Source organism: Salvia splendens, chromosome 6 (genome assembly GCF_004379255.2).
Source record: "Salvia splendens isolate huo1 chromosome 6, SspV2, whole genome shotgun sequence".
In the NCBI taxonomy this organism is placed as follows: Eukaryota; Viridiplantae; Streptophyta; class Magnoliopsida; order Lamiales; family Lamiaceae; genus Salvia; species Salvia splendens.
This window is the reverse complement of record NC_056037.1, coordinates 34,202,122-34,220,483: the sequence shown is the minus strand read 5'-3', so window position 1 is coordinate 34,220,483 and position 18,362 is coordinate 34,202,122. Positions and strand designations below refer to the sequence as shown.

The 18,362-nt window shown below is 35.3% G+C and overlaps 2 protein-coding genes across 3 annotated transcripts; both read left to right on the top strand.

Annotated features, from left to right (window-relative positions):
* The first annotated feature begins 4,625 nt into the window (after window positions 1–4,625).
* On the top strand, window positions 4,626–7,696 carry LOC121809172 (endoglucanase 5-like). The gene is made up of 10 exons (XM_042209713.1): window positions 4,626–4,823; window positions 4,910–5,122; window positions 5,273–5,473; window positions 5,547–5,633; window positions 5,719–5,883; window positions 5,957–6,080; window positions 6,169–6,332; window positions 6,420–6,807; window positions 6,906–6,947; window positions 7,045–7,696. Exons 1-10 carry the CDS (start codon window positions 4,626–4,628, stop codon window positions 7,332–7,334), a joined length of 1,872 nt encoding a protein of 623 aa, XP_042065647.1. The 3' UTR covers window positions 7,335–7,696.
* Window positions 7,697–8,300: 604 nt separating this feature from the next.
* LOC121808622 (mannose-1-phosphate guanyltransferase alpha-like) lies at window positions 8,301–12,045 on the top strand. Of its 2 annotated transcripts, none has more exons than XM_042209200.1 (15): window positions 8,301–8,813; window positions 9,014–9,111; window positions 9,295–9,395; window positions 9,488–9,566; window positions 9,658–9,718; window positions 9,853–9,899; window positions 9,993–10,085; window positions 10,190–10,280; window positions 10,631–10,679; window positions 10,849–10,962; window positions 11,048–11,195; window positions 11,278–11,370; window positions 11,443–11,511; window positions 11,739–11,781; window positions 11,860–12,045. In XM_042209200.1, exons 1-15 carry the CDS (start codon window positions 8,756–8,758, stop codon window positions 11,958–11,960), a joined length of 1,245 nt encoding a protein of 414 aa, XP_042065134.1. In that variant the 5' UTR covers window positions 8,301–8,755; the 3' UTR covers window positions 11,961–12,045. The 2 variants fall into 2 exon arrangements, with proteins under 2 accessions (XP_042065134.1, XP_042065133.1); XM_042209199.1 differs by having other exon boundaries at window positions 8,303–8,813; window positions 10,846–10,962.
* The last annotated feature ends 6,317 nt before the right edge of the window (window positions 12,046–18,362 follow it).

The following is an 18,362-nucleotide window of genomic DNA, read 5'->3' as shown; positions in this document are numbered from 1 at the left end:
ATTCAAGTACAAGTGCTAAGACCATTTAGTGTTTTGGTGAAATGTCTGACTGCTTTTTTGAGGGGGATAAATTAATTTAGCGTTCATTATGACTTAAGGTTAGTGCCTTTATTTTATAGTACTTTGATTTATGTAATTTAGGTTTCTTTGTAATATACAAATAAAACCAGATACTAGCTGGTTATTTGCACATTTGTTTAATGGTATTAAATTATTTATCCATCCGATTAATTGAACTATTATTATTTCTGTTATTTACCAAGAGAGTCCATTGAATGTTAATAATTCAGAGAGACCATTGAATGCTAATTTTCACATTTCAGTAGAATAAGAGCACATATATGTGTGAATGTCCAAATATTTATATTGCCCAAATGTGAATGTGAACAAATTATTTATTATTACTAGCTAAGTACTAAGAACGCCCATAAAATATATATTTAACATACATACTGATATTAATTGAGAACTAAAAATAAATCAGTACTACAATAGATACCTCACTAAAAATAAATAGTCTCAAGATATGAAGCTGGGTGTAACAGTATACTTGTGGCGCCAAATTTATTTATTTCCCAACTTTGCAAATATTTGTTGTAATTCACTTACAAAAATCTTCAAATATTTACTTATGATAAAAAGGAATACTTTTCCATTCCTAAAAAATAAATCAATTTTGAAATGACATGGATTTTATTATGTAATTAGTAAAGTAATAGAGAAATAGAAAGAAAAAGTTATAAGGATATTGTTAATGGAGAACGTGACTCACCTTATTAAAGAGAAAATAATTTATTTTTAATTTAAAATTAGTTTAATTTTAAGGGATAATCTAAAATGATAAAATTAAATTATTTTTAAGGGATAAATCGAGAGAGTATCATTTTCAAATACCTACATAAATTATTATACACACACTTTATCAGAAATGATTGATCTATCAATAATAGGAAAGTGTAGGTACCTGAGGTGACAAAAAGATAATATATCAGCCAACTTTAACCAAACCAGCTCGGCATTTGAATATATGCTGTACAACATATAGTGATATCAAAACCAAAAAAATCAGCTTTTAGTGAGGTATTAAGGTCATCCACAGCGCTGTTGCTATACCGTTCCTTAAATTACTATTTGCGGGTTTCACTGTACTTTTTAGCTCCATTTTTTAATTAAGGAACGGAACCTACAACCCTCTGTTCCTTATCCGTCCCTTAACCGTTCCTTAAATTAATATTCATTCAATTTCATTTTTTATTTTTATTTCCAACCAAATTCAATTAAAACAAACACACTTCATTAAATAAAATAAACTTACACAATTCGTAAAAAAAAATATGATTTAATAATTTCCTAAAAAATAAAAGTACACAATTTAATAATTTCATCCGCCAAAGTTTGCCCAAATATGCTCAATTAGATCCTCTTGTAGTTGGGTGTGGGCGCTAGAGTCGCGTGTCCTTGCACGAATAGATAACCGTTTTTGTATAGACGGATGCGCTCCACTTCGAGGCGGACTACTTGCGGTTGAGCTTCCGCGGGATTCGGGGTCGAACCAATTTGCCGCCTCGAGTCCTTCATCTTGGACAATCATGTTGTGCAAGATTATGCACGTATACATGATGTCGACCATGTTCTCCATGAACCACGTACGAGCTGGGGCTTTGGTGATGTTGAAGCGCGCTTGGAGAACCTCGAATGCCCTCTCCACATCCTTGCGAGCAGGCTCCTGCTTATGCGCAAAAAGAGCATGCTTTGGGTTCGCAGGCCTGCTGCACGTCTTCACGAAGGTAGGCCACTTCGGGTAGATGCCGTCGGCGAGATAGTACCCCATTTTATAAAGCCGGTTGATGGCGACGAAGTTGATGGCCGACGCTTTACCATCCAAAATTTCGGTAAAGAGGTCGGATTGGTGGAGCACGTTTACGTCGTTGTTCGACCCGGGGACCCCGAAGTACACGTGCCAGATCCAAAGCCGGTAGTCGGCAACGACCTCGAGTATAGCGGTTAGGTGGGTGCCTTTGTGGCCGCTCGTGTAGGACCCCCTCCACGCCACCGGACAATTCTTCCATTGCCAGTGCATGCAATCGACCTGCCGAGCATCCTGGGGAATACGTGCACTGTTTCATGAAGGTCGAGCAGGAACTGACAATCGGTCGTGCTTGGCCTCCGGAGAAATTCGTCGTGAATGCTGCCCGGACTCCTTTGCAGAATTTGAGCAATCACAGTCGACCAGTGGTGTCTCTGATGTGGAGGTATTCGTCCAACATGTCGGCCGTTTGTCCAGTCGCAAGCTGACGGATTGCTGCATTACATTTCTGCAGCGTCGTGTGGCTCGGACGGCCGACCGCGTCGAACCCTTCCTGGAAGAACTCTTCCCGAGCTGCCAAAGTATTCGCGATGTGGAGAAATAGCGGTTTCTCCATGCGGAAACGGCGACGGAAGTACGTATCTCCCCAAACCGGGTTATCGCAGAAGTAGTCGCATACTAACCTTGAGGCGCCTTCCTCCCGGTTACGATGAATGTACGTACGGGACTGTCGTTGGGGCGGCGCGGCTTCCTCTGCCTCCCGTCGGCGATTTGATTTGAGATGAAAATTGGGGTGGAAATAGAGAGGCTTTGAGAGGAATAGACGTGTGTTTGTGAGTGAAATGAGTATGAAATAAGAGTATTTTATAGAGTAAAGAAATAATTTTTTTTTGAAAAACGGCTATAAACGGTAACATTACCGTTTACAATTTTTTTTAATTTTTTTTTTAAAAATTCAAATTTTTTTTAAAAAATATTTATTGCGTCATCGTGACGACGCCCACTCGTGGGCCTGCGAGTGGGCGTCACGCATGGTACGTCGCCTCGGCGCGTGGCGAGACGTCTCGTGCCTCGTCTCGTGGTGGCGGGTCTCGGGACGGGCTGGGGACGGAACGGCCGGCTGCAACGCGTTTCTCCGCGGTTTCGTTCCTCCGGCACGGAACGCGGGCCGATTACGCCACGCCTTGTGGATGCTCTAACTTGAATGTAGTTTTTTTATTAACTTATATTTCAACAACCCTGCACGCAGCTATTATTTCCAATCACTTGCAAAATTATAGTGCACTATCTCATGCTTGTTATGGAGCCAAAATTTTCGCTTAGCTTTAAAAAAATTATATACTACTCCCTCCGTCCCATTACAAGTGATGTATTTCTTTTGGACACGAGAATTAAGAAAATGATATATATTGAGTTAATGAAGAGAATAAAGTATGAGAGAGAAAAAAGTAAGAAAGATAAAGAGAGAATAGAGTAAGAGATGATTGAAATTTTATTTTTAGTTAAAAAAGGAAATTGATCACTTGTGATGGGACAACTCAAAATGGAAAGTTGATCACTTATGAGACGGAGTATTAATTATTAGTTTAATAAAACTATTAACATTAACATTACTATAGTTTAAAATTATAAATAAATAAAATAACATAAATATTTTATAATCATTCTATATGAAAAAAGGTTCAATCTTTGTATACTATAAAAAAAATCCATTGTTATAGTTTAACATTATGAATTATTTTATAATCATACCTAATGCTTAACCCCAAGCTGAATGACTCTGATTCCCCATTGGGTACTATTTGGACTTTGACCCGACGAGGATCCGCATTTTTTATAATTCCTTCGAATCACATTGTGTGATAAGTGTACATGCTATGCAGTTGAATTTAAAATTTGATCAATGTATCATGTATGCAGTCTTAATTTAAGATTTTTTTTAAATCATTTTTTGTATTTAAAAACATGACCAGTATACCTTTTTTTTTCTTTTTGTGTTGATGCCTTGATGGTGCTACTCCTTGTATTAAGCCCATTATGCATGATAAAAAGACTAAGTGATAATTTGACATAAAACACTTATAACGGCATGCTTAGAAAATTATGAGAATTAACATTGAATTAAATTGAAAAGAATATGTATTAGTTCTCCATCGAAAACTTAATGTTGAGAAAATACTTAGTAAGTTTTCCACGTTTGATGAAAAAACATCAATTATTCCGCTTGTTGCACACTTTATTACCGGTAAAGATCAAAGTCCTAGAATTGAAATTGAAATAATTAAGATGTAAAGTACTCTTATTTAAATGCTATAAGATCTTCCATGTATATATATATACTATATACTCCTCATGAATGAGATTAATTTGTCAAAGCTTACATGCACGTTCGAATTTATGCGCAAAAATAAAGACAAAAGAACCTTATAATTCCCACAGATTCCAAACTATTTAAAAATAAAGTCTTCTCGTCTTCTGCTGAAAACACAAAAATGTATCTAATCAAGAATAAGATTATTTCTTATCCAAAACGACTAGTTTGTTGCTTGTCGCCCCACATTCATTCTATCATTAAACATAAACGATTCATCTGATAATTGACATTATGAACATTTAAAAACGTCAAACCCAACGTGGGAAGCCTAATCTTTGCATCGATTTCCATATAATTTCTTCACAATTCCAACAACGTGGAGGCTACCAATTAAGTTCTAATCCCATTCGACCTACCCTACCTCTCTTTCTCTCACCCTAAATATATAAATGCACTTCACAATTCAAAAACCTCAATATCTTTTAAGTGTACAATTCCTAAGAAATGGCAATCACAACACCTTCACACGCCATTTTAGTCCTCTTGCTCGGCCTAGCCGCAGCAGTCGAGTCGTTCGACTACGGGGCTGCCCTCGATAAAACCTTGTTGTTCTTCGAGGCACAAAGATCCGGTAAATTACCTTCAAGCCAACGTGTGAAATGGCGAAGTCATTCGGGCGTTGGCGACGGATATCCTCAAGGGGTAACTCCCATTGCCAAACCAAATATTCACCTACTTACAATTAATATGCTTTGATACAAAACTAATTTTTTTTGAATTTCTGGCAGGTAAATTTGGTTGGAGGATACTATGATGCCGGAGACCATGTAAAATTTGGTCTACCGATGGCGTTTAGTGTGACAATGTTGTCATGGGCAGCTGTCGATTTTAAGGAAGACTTTATTAAATTAAATCAAATGGGACAAATGTTGGAGGCAATCAAATGGGGCACTGATTATTTCATCAAATGCCATCCTCAACAAAATGTGCTATGGGGACAGGTATGTTATTTGTTGAAGAAAATACTACTAGTAGGTCAACAATTTTTGTGACAATTTTTTCCCTAATGTTATCTAGTCAAATTTATTGGCACAACTACTACTTTTGCTATACGTTGTAAATTTGTAACAATGGTTTTATCTTACCATTAGGTTGGAGATGGAGCGTCGGATCACTATTGTTGGCAACGAGCGGAGGACATGACGACGTCCCGAACGGCGTACAAGCTGGACATCGAGCATCCGGGGTCAGACCTCGCCGGAGAAACCGCGGCCGCCTTGGCTGCCGCCTCTCTAGCTTTCGAGCCTTTTGATGCTGCGTATTCTAGACTTCTTTTAGTGCATGCAAAACAGGTTAGTACTTTATTAATTTCCTACACATAATCGACTTAAAAATATCTAATACTAATTGACTTTTTTGTTCTAGATTTTCTCATTTGCAGACAGATTCAGAGGCTTGTTTACTGATTCAATTGGAAACTCCAAGCAATTCTACACATCATCTGGTTACTATGTAAGATTTTCTTCCTTTTTTGTCGCATAATATTCCATTTATTTCTCACAATATGTATCATGTAAGTAACTTTTTTTCCTTTTAGGATGAACTATTGTGGGGTGCAACATGGCTACACAGAGCTACAAACGATGAATATTACTTGAAATATGCCGTGGACAACTGCGTTGCCTTCGGTGGAACCGGCTGGGCTGTCAAAGAGTTCTCCTGGGACAACAAGTATGCCGGAGTTCAAATCCTTCTCACAAAGGTAAACCACGAATCTTGATCAAACACACAAGCACAATGTACTAATCCAACCAAAATGCAAACTTTTTGTATAGTTGTTGCTGGAAGGGCGGGCCGGAAAGTATGCCTCTACGTTGCAGCAGTATCAGGCGAAAGCCGAGTACTTCACCTGCGCTTGTATGCAGAAGAATGATGGATACAATGTGAAGATGACTCCTGGTTAGCTCCAACTTCAACATTTTTGTAAACAAGTTATTCCATTTTCAAGAATTGTTGTGACTCAAATTTTGCTATTTTTGACAATTAGGTGGCCTAATCTATCTACGAGAGTGGAACAACTTGCAGTACCCTGCCTCTGCTTCTTTCCTCCTCACTGTCTACTCTGATTATCTCTCCAAGGCCAAGAAATCTGTGCAGTGCCCAGATGGCCTAATCCAGCCTCAACAAATTCTCAACTTTGCCAAATCACAAGTAAATGTTTATTCTTGTTTCCATGTCTGTTTTCTTGCATTGGTAGTGTGTCATATTCTATAACAATGTTGCTTGTTTCAAATTCAGGCAGACTACATTCTTGGCAAGAATCCAAAGTCTTTGAGCTACTTGGTGGGCTATGGCAAGAGGTATCCTCTCCATGTCCACCACAGGGGTGCCTCCATCGCCCCCGTCTCTCTCCTCCACTCTGCTATTGGATGTGTTGAGGGGTTCGAGACTTGGTACAAACGGCATGAGGCCAATCCTAATGTCTTACATGGAGCCCTAGTCGGAGGCCCTAACGCCAACGATGAGTTCACAGATGACAGATCTGCTTATGAGCAGACTGAGCCTACATTGTCTGGAACTGCACCTCTTGTGGGAGTTTTCTCAAGATTGCACACACTGTCTTCAGGCAAACAAATGGAGAAGCCAAAACAGCCTAAGCCTTCCAGTCCTTACAACAAACCACAAGGTCTGTGATCATGTCTCTCAAATTATGGAAGTTCTATTTCATTTATCAAATGTGTATGTCAGATTTCTCACGATTGAATTCTTGTTGTAATCTTACAGTTCCATCTCAACACAATGCACCAGCTCCCCATTCCAAAGTAGGTAAAGTATCAGTCATAACTATAACAAGATTCTATATTTGTTTAGTTATGTATATATGATAGTAATAGATTCCATCCATCATTATGATCTCTTGCAGCTGTTCCAGTTGAGTTTCTTCACTCCATAACAAACACATGGACAGTGGGAGGGGAGATATACTACCATCACAAGGTGGTGGTGAAGAACATCTCACAGAAGCCTATTGGGAAGATGAAACTGCAGTTTGAGGGGCTGACAGGATCACTGTGGGGGCTGACTCCAACACAGGCAAAGAATACTTATGAGCTTCCTCAATGGATTCAACCACTACAGCCTAATTCCGACTTCAGTTTTGTGTACATTCAAGGTGGTGCTCAAGCTAAGATTTTGGTTCAAAGCTACCACTGATCAGTCAAGAAAAGAATAGGATTTTCTTGGGGATTTGATGGTTTTAGAATGGAAAGTGGCTGCTGCTGTTACTTCAGTTTTAATATTTTCAGCAATGGAAATTGTAGGATCTATGTACTATTAGATTTCTTTTCCCTTTTATCTCTCAATCATGTAATAGTTTTCTAGTTACATGTATTGTTAGCTTGTTTGGCTGAGAAAAATTTTATTCAGACAGAAAGTTATCCATTAAATTTCTGTCTTGTTATGAACAAAATATTTAGGAAACTCTCAACCCAGTCTGAACATGAACATACCTACTATCTTCAAAATGCATATATGACCACACGGCATAGACCTATTAATGACAAAATTCAATTTGGATTGACATGACATGAACCAAATTTAAACAATTAATACTTCATTTTTAAACTTGATTTGTACAATTTAAATTGATTTATATGAACCTAAGAATAAAACTAAACTATATTTTTTTTGAAACGGTAAAAATAATTAAAATTATAATATTAATTTTGTGAGTGTTTATATTATATTTTCGTATTGTGCCTAAATATGTCTGCCTAATCCTTAAGGGTGTTGCAGCTAATTAACTGAAAAAATAAACAATTAACATTGTGAGAATCATTACGCATTAAGTAGGGTCGAGTTTGCTAAATTAAGTTTGTCAAAGAAAAAATAAAGACAAAAAAGTCTATTTTCATAGAGATAAATAAATGCATACATAAATCAAATCGAATCAAACTTCATTTCTTTAACACACCACTTATTAGTTTTCTGGATCTGACCCAATATTTAGTTTAGTCAAACTTCAATAATTATTTAACCGTTGGTGACGTAGCTTATTCTCCAATAATTCGATTTTCAGCCATTCAATTGATTTCAATTCAAGTTACAGTATAAAAGAAATCACCAAAGAATATTCTTAAAAAATGTAAATATATTGAAATTGATCACTTCGAATGATACCTTATCTCTGAAGCATTCACTCCTTCCTTGTAGTAGGCTGTCAATGCAATCTACCCCACATGCAAGCAAAGTGACATCCCATATCTCTATCTCTCGTGAAATTTGAGGTGGAAACTTGCCACCGAACTCATATCCACCCCCACCCCTACTCCAAAATTACCTGACTCGCGTATTTACTCTTCAACTCTCTTTAGATTTTGATTTGTTCACTCAATCTTGAACCAATCTTTTACTATAACTTCTTACCGTTTTCAGCTCACGTGATTGGTTCAGCATTTCTTGTCCTGTTACTGTGATGCTGGAAATTATCACGTGATTTTTAAGCAAATTGATTATTTTATCTACTACTACTTCTAAGTTCTATTGTTGATCTAATCTGGGAATTTATAGCTGGGTATAGAGATCTGGGTTTATTGGGTCTATCTTTTTAGTTTTTCTTTCTCTGGTGTTGGAAAATGGGTGGTTCAGAAGAGAGAGTGGTGGCTGTGATCATGGTGGGTGGCCCTACTAAAGGTAACATCTTTTGATTTTCATTCATGCTTGATAATGATCACCAATGTCTGATTCTTGTGTAATTGTGATTTAATTATATTTTTCAATAGTCATGTTGTTAATTCTGTTAGTTTGTTAGAAGAGAAAGCTAAGATTTTTGGGGAATAATGAGGGCTTTAATCCTGTTTCTTGATTGTTTGGTGATGGCTTTGGAAATGCAGGGACCAGATTTAGGCCATTGTCACTTAATACTCCAAAGCCCCTTTTCCCATTGGCTGGACAGCCAATGGTTAATCATCCTATATCTGCTTGTAAAAGGGTATGCTTTAATGTGCATTGGCCATTGTTTATTTCATCATTTTATTGTTGACATTGACTTGTGGAATTGATGAAGTTGAGAGTATGTGAAAATGAAAAAAAAGGAATAGAATTGTCTTAGCTTCTTCATTATTGTGGAGGTGAGAGGTTGACTAACTCATTTAGCGTATGTTATTCATGTTAGATACCGAATCTAGCACAGATCTACCTTATTGGTTTCTATGAGGAGCGTGAATTCGCATTGTTTGTCTCTTCTATATCTAATGAGCTCAGAGTTCCTGTCAGGTACTTACCTTGCTATATAAGATTGTCTCTTTTCCTCATTTCAAAAGCTTAGTTTGTGACCTTTTTGTTGTTTGTTGTGTTGGAATTTTTAGATACTTGAAAGAGGACAAGCCACATGGTTCAGCAGGCGGACTTTATAACTTCAGGGATCAAATCATGGAAGAGAGCCCGGTAATTATTCTAACTTCATTCTCTTGTTGCTAACTTTAGTTTTATGCAGTGCTTGACAATGTTGTTAATAGAGGTGTATTCGATCTTGCAGTCACACATCTTTTTGCTGAATTGTGATGTTTGCTGCAGTTTTCCTCTTGCAGAGATGCTAGGTAAAATGTCACTTTGCCACTCATTAAAAATTAGCTACTTATCTAGTGCATTACAGGCCTGAAATAACCTATGTATATAGAAAGCATATGATATTCTTTTTATATGCATATTGAATTTTTGGTTGATTGTACAGAGGCTCACATTAGCTACCGTGGGATGGGAACCATTTTGGTGATCGAGGTCCGCACCTCTAGTTAGCAAATCTTCATCCTTCTTGACAACGAATTCATTATACAATAGAGGCTGATGCTTCTCTCTTTATGCCTTGTACAGGTTTCTCCGGAATCAGCAAACCAGTTTGGGGAACTTGTAGCTGATCCCGTTACAAATGAATTGTTGCACTACACAGAGAAGCCTGAAACATTTGTACGTGAAAGTTCTAAGATTGGGTTACTGTCTGCTCCCATTTCGCTAATGTGATGGATGTATGCTCGGTCACAATATAACTTTCTCAATTCTATCTTAAACAGGTGAGTGACCGTATCAACTGTGGGGTTTATATATTTACCCCTGACATCTTTACAGCCATTCAAGGCGTGTCCTCCCAAAGAAAAGACCGGGGTAAGCGTTACCCTGAGTTCTTTATTATAATGGCTATGACTATAGACATTCTATTTTGGTTTGCCTTAGTTAAGTCGCCCAAAAATGAGATCCTATTTACTAGTGGCAGTTTTGAATTTTACTATGTGAACTTCGTTGTCCTTGACATGTTTTTATATATGTTTAACAAAGGTTGATGACTTGATGTATAAGTCTAAATTATCTGAATCATAATATGTCGAACCTGAAGGAAGTACTGTACTCATTTAATAAGAATGTGAATTGCTCTTGAAGTCTTATTTTAATCTTTTTTCATCAAAAACTATTATAACGAGGCGTATGTTCTAATTTAGTCGATGTTCAAATTTCAGCTACCTTAAGGCGTGTATCCAGTTTTGAAGCACTTCAACCAGCAAACAGGTAGAATGTCTGTACTATGTGCAGCTAGTTGAAACGTTCTAGATTAATCCAATACTTATTATTTTGAACATTTTCATGAAAAAATGCACAAAATTTGCTTCTACGTTTACATTGTGTGGCTAGAGAAACTGTTGATATTCGGTTCTGATGACCGATGTATAAACAGAAGTCTCCCGTCAGATTTTGTAAGACTGGATCAGGACATTCTATCACCACTTGCTGGAAAAAAACAGTTTTATGTGTACGAAACCACAGATTACTGGGAACAAATCAAAACTCCCGGGTGAGCTATAGATTATATTTACTTCTTCCTCTTCCAAGACTCTTGTACCTTTGGATCCTATCTCATGTGACATGGTGTCGTGCAGAATGTCCCTGAAATGCTCAGGGTTGTACCTCGCCCAATTCAGGCGCACCTCACCAGATCTCTTGGCTAGTGGAGATGGCACGAAGAATGCTGCAATTTCTGGCAATGTGTATATTCATCCTTCAGCAAAAGTCCATCCAACTGCTAAGGTAGGCTGCAATTTATAGTGTTATGAGTGAAATGTATGCACACTCTCTCGTTTCTGATTCAGCGTTCTTTGATTTGAAACAGATCGGTCCCAATGCTTCGATTTCAGCTAATGCTAGGATCGGAGCTGGTGTGAGGCTCGTCCACTGCATTATTCTTGATGATGTCGAAATCAAGGTACTACACTCAATTTTAGCGACAAAATATGCATCTTTGAATATATAAACTCATCTATCGTATCGTTATTAGGAAAACGCAGTGGTGATTCATGCAATCGTTGGATGGAAATCTTCGATCGGAAGGTGGTCAAGAGTCCAGGTATGTCTAAAAATGTATTCAACATTTTTCTCAGCAATAAGCAGCCTAGGTCTGCTGTTACTCTCAACATCTACCTCTTTTCCATATTTTATTTGCCTCGGCCGCGTTGAAAGAGGTCCTTGCTCTTTGCCTCTTTTCCATTTTTACCTCTTCGATCGGAAATCTTTTCCTTCACGCGTCTCTTGCTCTTTGCAGCCCGATTATAACGTTTATCTTACGCTTTTCAGGCCTCGGGAGACCACAACACAAAGCTTGGGGTCACCATTCTAGGTACTTTCACCTTCCGTTGAGCGAGCTTTTTCTCCTCTCCTTTTTCATACATAGCTTATGAACAAGTTGTTGAAACAGGTGAATCGGTGACAGTGGAAGATGAAGTTGTGGTGATCAACAGCATTGTTCTTCCAAACAAGACTATGAATGTCAGTGTTCAAGAGGAAATTATATTGTGAGATCTTCTGTCAAAGCTCATGTATTGACCTCTTATTGCAAGAAGGTGTATTTTATGGTTGGAATAAATCGCTTCGTATGTTATTACCCTGCGTCCAGCATTATCGTCAATATGAAATTTTACATTATCTCAGTTAATAAAATGTAGTCTCAATTGTTGATGGTACGAGTTTCAATGTAAAGTTGATGGTATGAGTTTCAATGTAAACAGATAAACTAGTAAAAAAGCGGTGAGAATAACCTAAAACATCACCTAATACACAAATAAAAAATAGACATGTAGCATCTATTTACAAAAATAAATGAGACTAATATATAAACTCTCTCTTCTACATCTACTACACCAATAGAATTTGAATATATGGACACTCTTTAAACAAAAGACAAAAGATTAAAACTAAAACATGACTTAAAACATTTATATTGCAAAGAGATAGAATAAAAAAAGTTTGTTGAATACAGAGAAAAAAGTTACTCCTTCTGTGCCACAATAATTGTCACTTTTATTGTAGGCATCAATTTTAAGAAATGTAAAGAAAAGTTAGTTGAAAAAATTAGTGGAACGTATGACCCACTTTTTTATATTGGTTTTATAATAAAATGTGAGTTAAATGAGTTAGTGGAATGTGAGACCTACTTACCATTTATGGTAAAAATGAAGTGTGACAATTATTGTGGGACGGAAGGAGTATTACGTAGAATAAATAGATAAAAATTAAAGAGAGTGGACGATTCAAAATAAAATAAAAAAAATAAAAGAATGTTTTTCATAGGCAAATTTAGTACTAGTAATATTAATTTATGACAATTTACACATTTATCAATAATGTAAATAAATGGGACGATTTTAACTATTAAGCTTTAAACATAAATAGATATAGAGTAATTTGGTGGATGTCTAAAAAAAAGACTATTTTTTTTCATGGACGAATATATTACTAATATTTATGACTATTTGCCCATTTGTTTATAATGCAAATAAGCCGAGAACATTCATGATTTTAAGTTATTTTAAAAGGAATACTTAATTTTTAAATATATGCATTCTAATAATTAGCCTTTCTTCGATGCATATTATTTAAAATTTTATATATCATCTTCAAGTCTATCAAAGGCAACATATGATTTCTCTCCAGAGTCCACAGATCTAAGAGCTCCCCTCCCATAATAAAAATATACTACTACTAACTATTTTAAATTGAAAATTTTGGTAAACCAACGGATACTAATTAGCTGCCGAAAATTTGGTTTGACATATTCTTCACCCATCCAAAGATTAATTATCGGAGAAAATCAAACAAAAGAAAATAAATTTATTACGAAATAAAAGTAAAAAGTAAGAAACAAAATTAGCCAGCATTCCATACTCAATAGTCATTAGTCAACATCCTAGAATGCATATGTTCATAATTTCTCCTATATTCCATATGCGCCATAATTACTCCTACACTGCACATGCCATTTCTTACATATTCCTACCTTGCATATTTTGGCCATTGACATTTTAATCACTCCTACATTGCATATGCCAACTTCACTTTAACAAAATCCTAACTTCTCAACAAACTACATTAATTATTTTCATTTTTATCAATTCATAAAGTTTATTAGTATATTCAATATTTTTACTCGTGCTCTCTCTTATTTAAACATCTTCATTTATTAATACTTTCCTAACTTTATACAATTAAAATTAATAGTGGAATAAGATAGTATTAGCACTGACCCCCTATATATGAAACCCATCTCCACTTCAAAAATATCACCCTAAAACAACAATGTCTTCTTCAATTTCATCAACTCTCATCATCTTCTCCATCCCCTTCATTTTACTCTTATTCTCAACAACACCCCACGCCGCCTCTTCGTCTCCGCTGATCAAGAAAATATGCGCCAGTGTCGAAAAAAATTACGACGTGAAAATGTGCGCCAAAACACTTGAAGCCGAACCAAGAGTAGCCTCGGCGAGAAACATGTACGATCTCTCGGTCGAAATCATGAAATCGGGGATCACGAGGTCGAAGCGCACGCGCCGCCACATCAGAAGCCTGCTGAAGAAGAACAGCACGAATCCGAAATTGAAGGCAGCACTGAAACAATGCAAATCGTCTTACGATTGGGCCATAGGGTCGCTCTACAGTGGGCTCGGTGAAGTGAAAGAGGGAGAGTACCAAACGGCGACGTATGATCTTCTTCTTGCTGCCACGGACTGCATCCGTAATTGCCAACAAGTTGTGGACTCCAAAGTAATTCGAGACAAAATTATTGTACGAGGTAACAAACTAACGAAATTATTTGGGATCTCCGCGGTAGTGGCAGTTGATCGGATCGCAAGGTGATTTATTGGTGGTTATTTTTATGCTTCAATAATTGATAACCAATATTATTAGTAATTTTGTTGTAGTAGTTCAGTTTGTATGGATTGGAAGTTCATGTATTGTTCGTTATAAGGAAATTAAAATTACTACTTCTATGACCGGTTCAAATAATTGTATTTTTTGAGAACGGGTAACTAGTTACTACATATTTTCGAAATGCATTGCTTTTGCACATTTATTATATCTATTATACTAATTAACTTAATTAGGCTACAATATGTCAATATGATATTCTCTTTTTACGAATTTTAATTGTTGGGGTGATACTGATGAGGCTTCTGAAATTTAATTGAGTGGCCCAAACAAACTTTGTTTACATTATACGTAATTAGTGTCTTGCAATGAGAAAATATTTAAGAAAACAATAGTAGAATATGCGAAGAGATTTGGTTTGATTAGACCGAGAGCGACGAAAAATGGAAAGAAAAAAAAAACTTTCTTCATTCTTATAGTAGAGTACACAATATTAAAAGCAATTTTTGGAACCTATTTCACGAATTTCGCCAATCCGAATGAATCAAACCAACCTAGTATATCGATCTTGTCTAAATGGATGGTCTTAATATACTATTTTAAATATTATGATGTTGCAATTATTCATGAAAACGGTAAATTATAATCGGTGGCTCGAATTGGTGCCAAGTTCTTACAAAAGTGGACGATTTTTACTTGATCTTCCGCCTACGATATAAAAATAAATAACATATTTGTAGTCTATTTAGCGATTTTTAAAAGTAAAGATATTACAAATCAGAGATATATTAATATCTTTATTAATTGTTTTTTTTTATTTTTAAACTTGTACTAGCATTTAATATATGTTCACAGGGATGTGCTTAAAAAATAACTAATTTTAAAGTTACAATGTATTTCCAACCTCGTGCTGTCACGTGGCACGGAACATGCAATATTGTAAACACTAACATGCTATATACATTTGTGAAAGTTGTAGATGGATTTTCGCAGATTGTAATTTATTATTGTTGAGTTTTGCATTTTAGACATAGACAATTTTATTTTGGATTATATATATAGACAAATTTGCATAATAATAACAGTTTTATTAAATAATAAAAATATACTCCATTAAACATTTAAATTAAAATATGTAAGAATCCTAAAAATAGAAAAGAATTTCTAGAAAAAGTTGGAAATTATAATCTAATTTTTTGAAATTATTTTCATTGTTTTCAAGATTCTATTTGCTTTTTAATTTGATTAAAAATCAAAACAAACACTAGATTCTAAAAATCAAGAAATCAGATTACTTTCCTGTCCTGACAGAATCATGACAAAAAAAACATGCAAACTCACAAATTTTGAACAAAATAATTTTCATTTTTACTCGTGGTTGCTCTTATTTATACATATTCTCCAATTATTAATACTTTCCAAATTTAATTAAAAATAATAGTGGAATATGATATAGTCCGTATTTATCACCCACAATACCACTATAAATAATGAAACCCATCATTCTCCTCTATACCTCGAAGAACAAGAGCAAAAATCTCACAACCCTAAAACGACAACAATGTCTTCCACTCTCATCGTCGTTTTGGTACCCTTCATTTTAGTCTTATTCTCAACCTCCCACGCCGCCTCTTCATCCCCTTTAATCAAGGAAGTCTGCGACAAAGTCAGGAAAGATTTCGCCGTTGAAATGTGCGACGAAACACTTGAATCAGAACCAAGAGTTGCTTCGGCGAAAAACATGTACAATCTCACCGTCGAAATCATGAAATCGGGAATCTCGAGGTCGAATCGCACACGCTGCCACATCGAAATCCTACTGAAGAAGAACAGCACAAATCCGAAATTGAAGGCAGCACTCAAACAATGCAAATCGTCGTATGATTGGTCGATAGGGTCGACCCGCAGTGCCCTAGCCGAAGCGGAAGAGGGAGAGTACCAAACGGCATCGTATGATCTTCTTCTTTCTGCTACGGACTGCATCCAGGATTGCAAACAAGTTTTGGCCTCCAAAGTAATTAATGACAAAATTATTGTACGAGGTAACAAACTGGTGCGTATATTTGGACTCTCCGCATTTCTGGCCATTGATCTCATCCCATCCAAGTAGGGAGGGGACTCTTTGGTAGTTAGTTTTACGCTTCAATCATCCATGATCAATAATACTAGTAATTTTGTTGATGGGAAATCATGTATTGTTCGTTATAACCAAATTACTACTTTACGTTCGAAATACTTTAGCATCATGAGGCTTGTCAAATTTAATTATGGGATATTTTCATATTGAGGCCTGTGAAATTTAATTGAGTGACACAAATATACTTTATTTACATTACAACTATATAGTAGTAGAGTTTGGTGGAATGAGAAAATATTTAAGAGGACAAAGTAGTGGAAATATGAAAAGATACTAAAGGCTACACGTACAATATGAATATAATTGGCAAAAATATATCTAAATCAAATCAAATTTTAACATTCTATTAAAATAATTAAAAAAATAATACTAATATTTTCTAAATTCATGCATAAAATTGGATTAATTACAGTGAAATAAATATCACACTATTTTACTAATTGGTTACAGTTTTAAGAATGTGTACCTAATTTACTTACATATTCTCAAAATGCATTACACTTATTTTAAGAAGAAAAAAATGGCCTATTTTCGGAACCTATTTTAAGAATTTCGCCAATAGATCTCATCTGATATGAATCATCTGTAACTGTAACTGTAAGTATACGTACTGCAACCAACCTAATGTATTGAAAAAGGATGGTCTTGATAGATTTTTATGTAGCCATTTTAAAATTTTAATTATTGATGTGGCCATTCATGACCGTAGTAAATTATTATAGGTGGTCCGAAAACAGTCCTAGTTGAGGCGCTAGAGTTTGAAATACGAACGAGAAAATATATTCATCTTGTTTCTTAATGAATAATGATCTCGTTGGTCGGAAAACAACCCTACTTGAGGGGCTAGGATTTGAGATATGAATGTAAAAAATATATTTTTTCTTGTTTCTCAATGAGTAGTGATCTACTTAGATATCTAATTTATACTAACTCCGTCCTTTAAAAATAGAATATATTTTATTTTGATCGTTCCTTAAAAATTGAACTTTCTATACTTTCTTTCTCTCTAATGAGGATGGACTCATACTAAACTAAGAACACTTCAATCATATTTTATAATCTTTTTCTTACTTTATCAATTATCTATTAAACCCGTGTCGTATAAAAAGTTACAATTTTTCAAAGACGGGGTGCATGGTAGAATACTAACTAAACTCGATAAAGATAAAGATTACATAAATAGCGGAATAAATAAAAAGATGTGTTAAATTTTTATAGAGGACCTTGCAACGTGTGAAAACAAGTTTTTGGCGTGTTCAACTTTTTTTCCAGTTTGTTACTTGTAAGTTTCATAAACAAAGAAAAGCATGTCGTAAAATAATCAAATTTTATCATATCAAATATCATACCCTTATTTAGGATATCTGTTAGTTTCATAAATATAGAAATGCCGTCTTAAGAGACAATTTAATAGTGACAAGAAAAGAATAAAGAATATCTTGGGCGGGACACATGAATTACATAATTAATAATTAATGTGGAGTAGTAGAATGAAAAAGAGTTAGATTGTTTTTAGCTCTTTTTCCACACAAGATTAAATTAGTAAATGGAAGTATTAATTATTAAATAAATATGAATATAATTAGTGGATAACTAAAAATTATGTAATCGTATGAGAGAGAATCAGACTATTTCAAATTTCAAAATCTTGAATTGATGATAAATTAATCAAATAAAGCACACAAGTACACAGCTATTAATTGAGTTTTTTTTAAATGACCAATAAATTAGTGTTACTAGTGAAATATCGATGAGAGAGATGTTTATTTGGTTTAAATAATTTGCAAAATTTAATACTCCCTCCGTCCAACGAAAGATGTCACACTTGTGGACGACATAAGATTTTAGAAGGTTTTATTTGTATGTTAAGTGAAAAGAGAAAATATTATATATATCAATGTGAGAGAATGTTTTCT

Excerpts from the sequence above, each read along its gene's own strand:
- LOC121809172 (XM_042209713.1), top strand. The coding sequence starts at position 4,626 with ATGGCAATCACAACACCTTCACACGCCATTTTAGTCCTCTTGCTCGGC. Across the intron at positions 6,808-6,905 it reads TCCTTACAACAAACCACAAG|TTCCATCTCAACACAATGCA; the intron begins GTCTGTGATCAT and ends GTAATCTTACAG. Across the intron at positions 6,948-7,044 it reads AGCTCCCCATTCCAAAGTAG|CTGTTCCAGTTGAGTTTCTT; the intron begins GTAAAGTATCAG and ends GATCTCTTGCAG.
- LOC121808622 (XM_042209199.1), top strand. The coding sequence starts at position 8,756 with ATGGGTGGTTCAGAAGAGAGAGTGGTGGCTGTGATCATGGTGGGTGGC. Across the intron at positions 10,281-10,630 it reads CTCCCAAAGAAAAGACCGGG|CTACCTTAAGGCGTGTATCC; the intron begins GTAAGCGTTACC and ends TTCAAATTTCAG. Across the intron at positions 11,196-11,277 it reads AAGTCCATCCAACTGCTAAG|ATCGGTCCCAATGCTTCGAT; the intron begins GTAGGCTGCAAT and ends GATTTGAAACAG.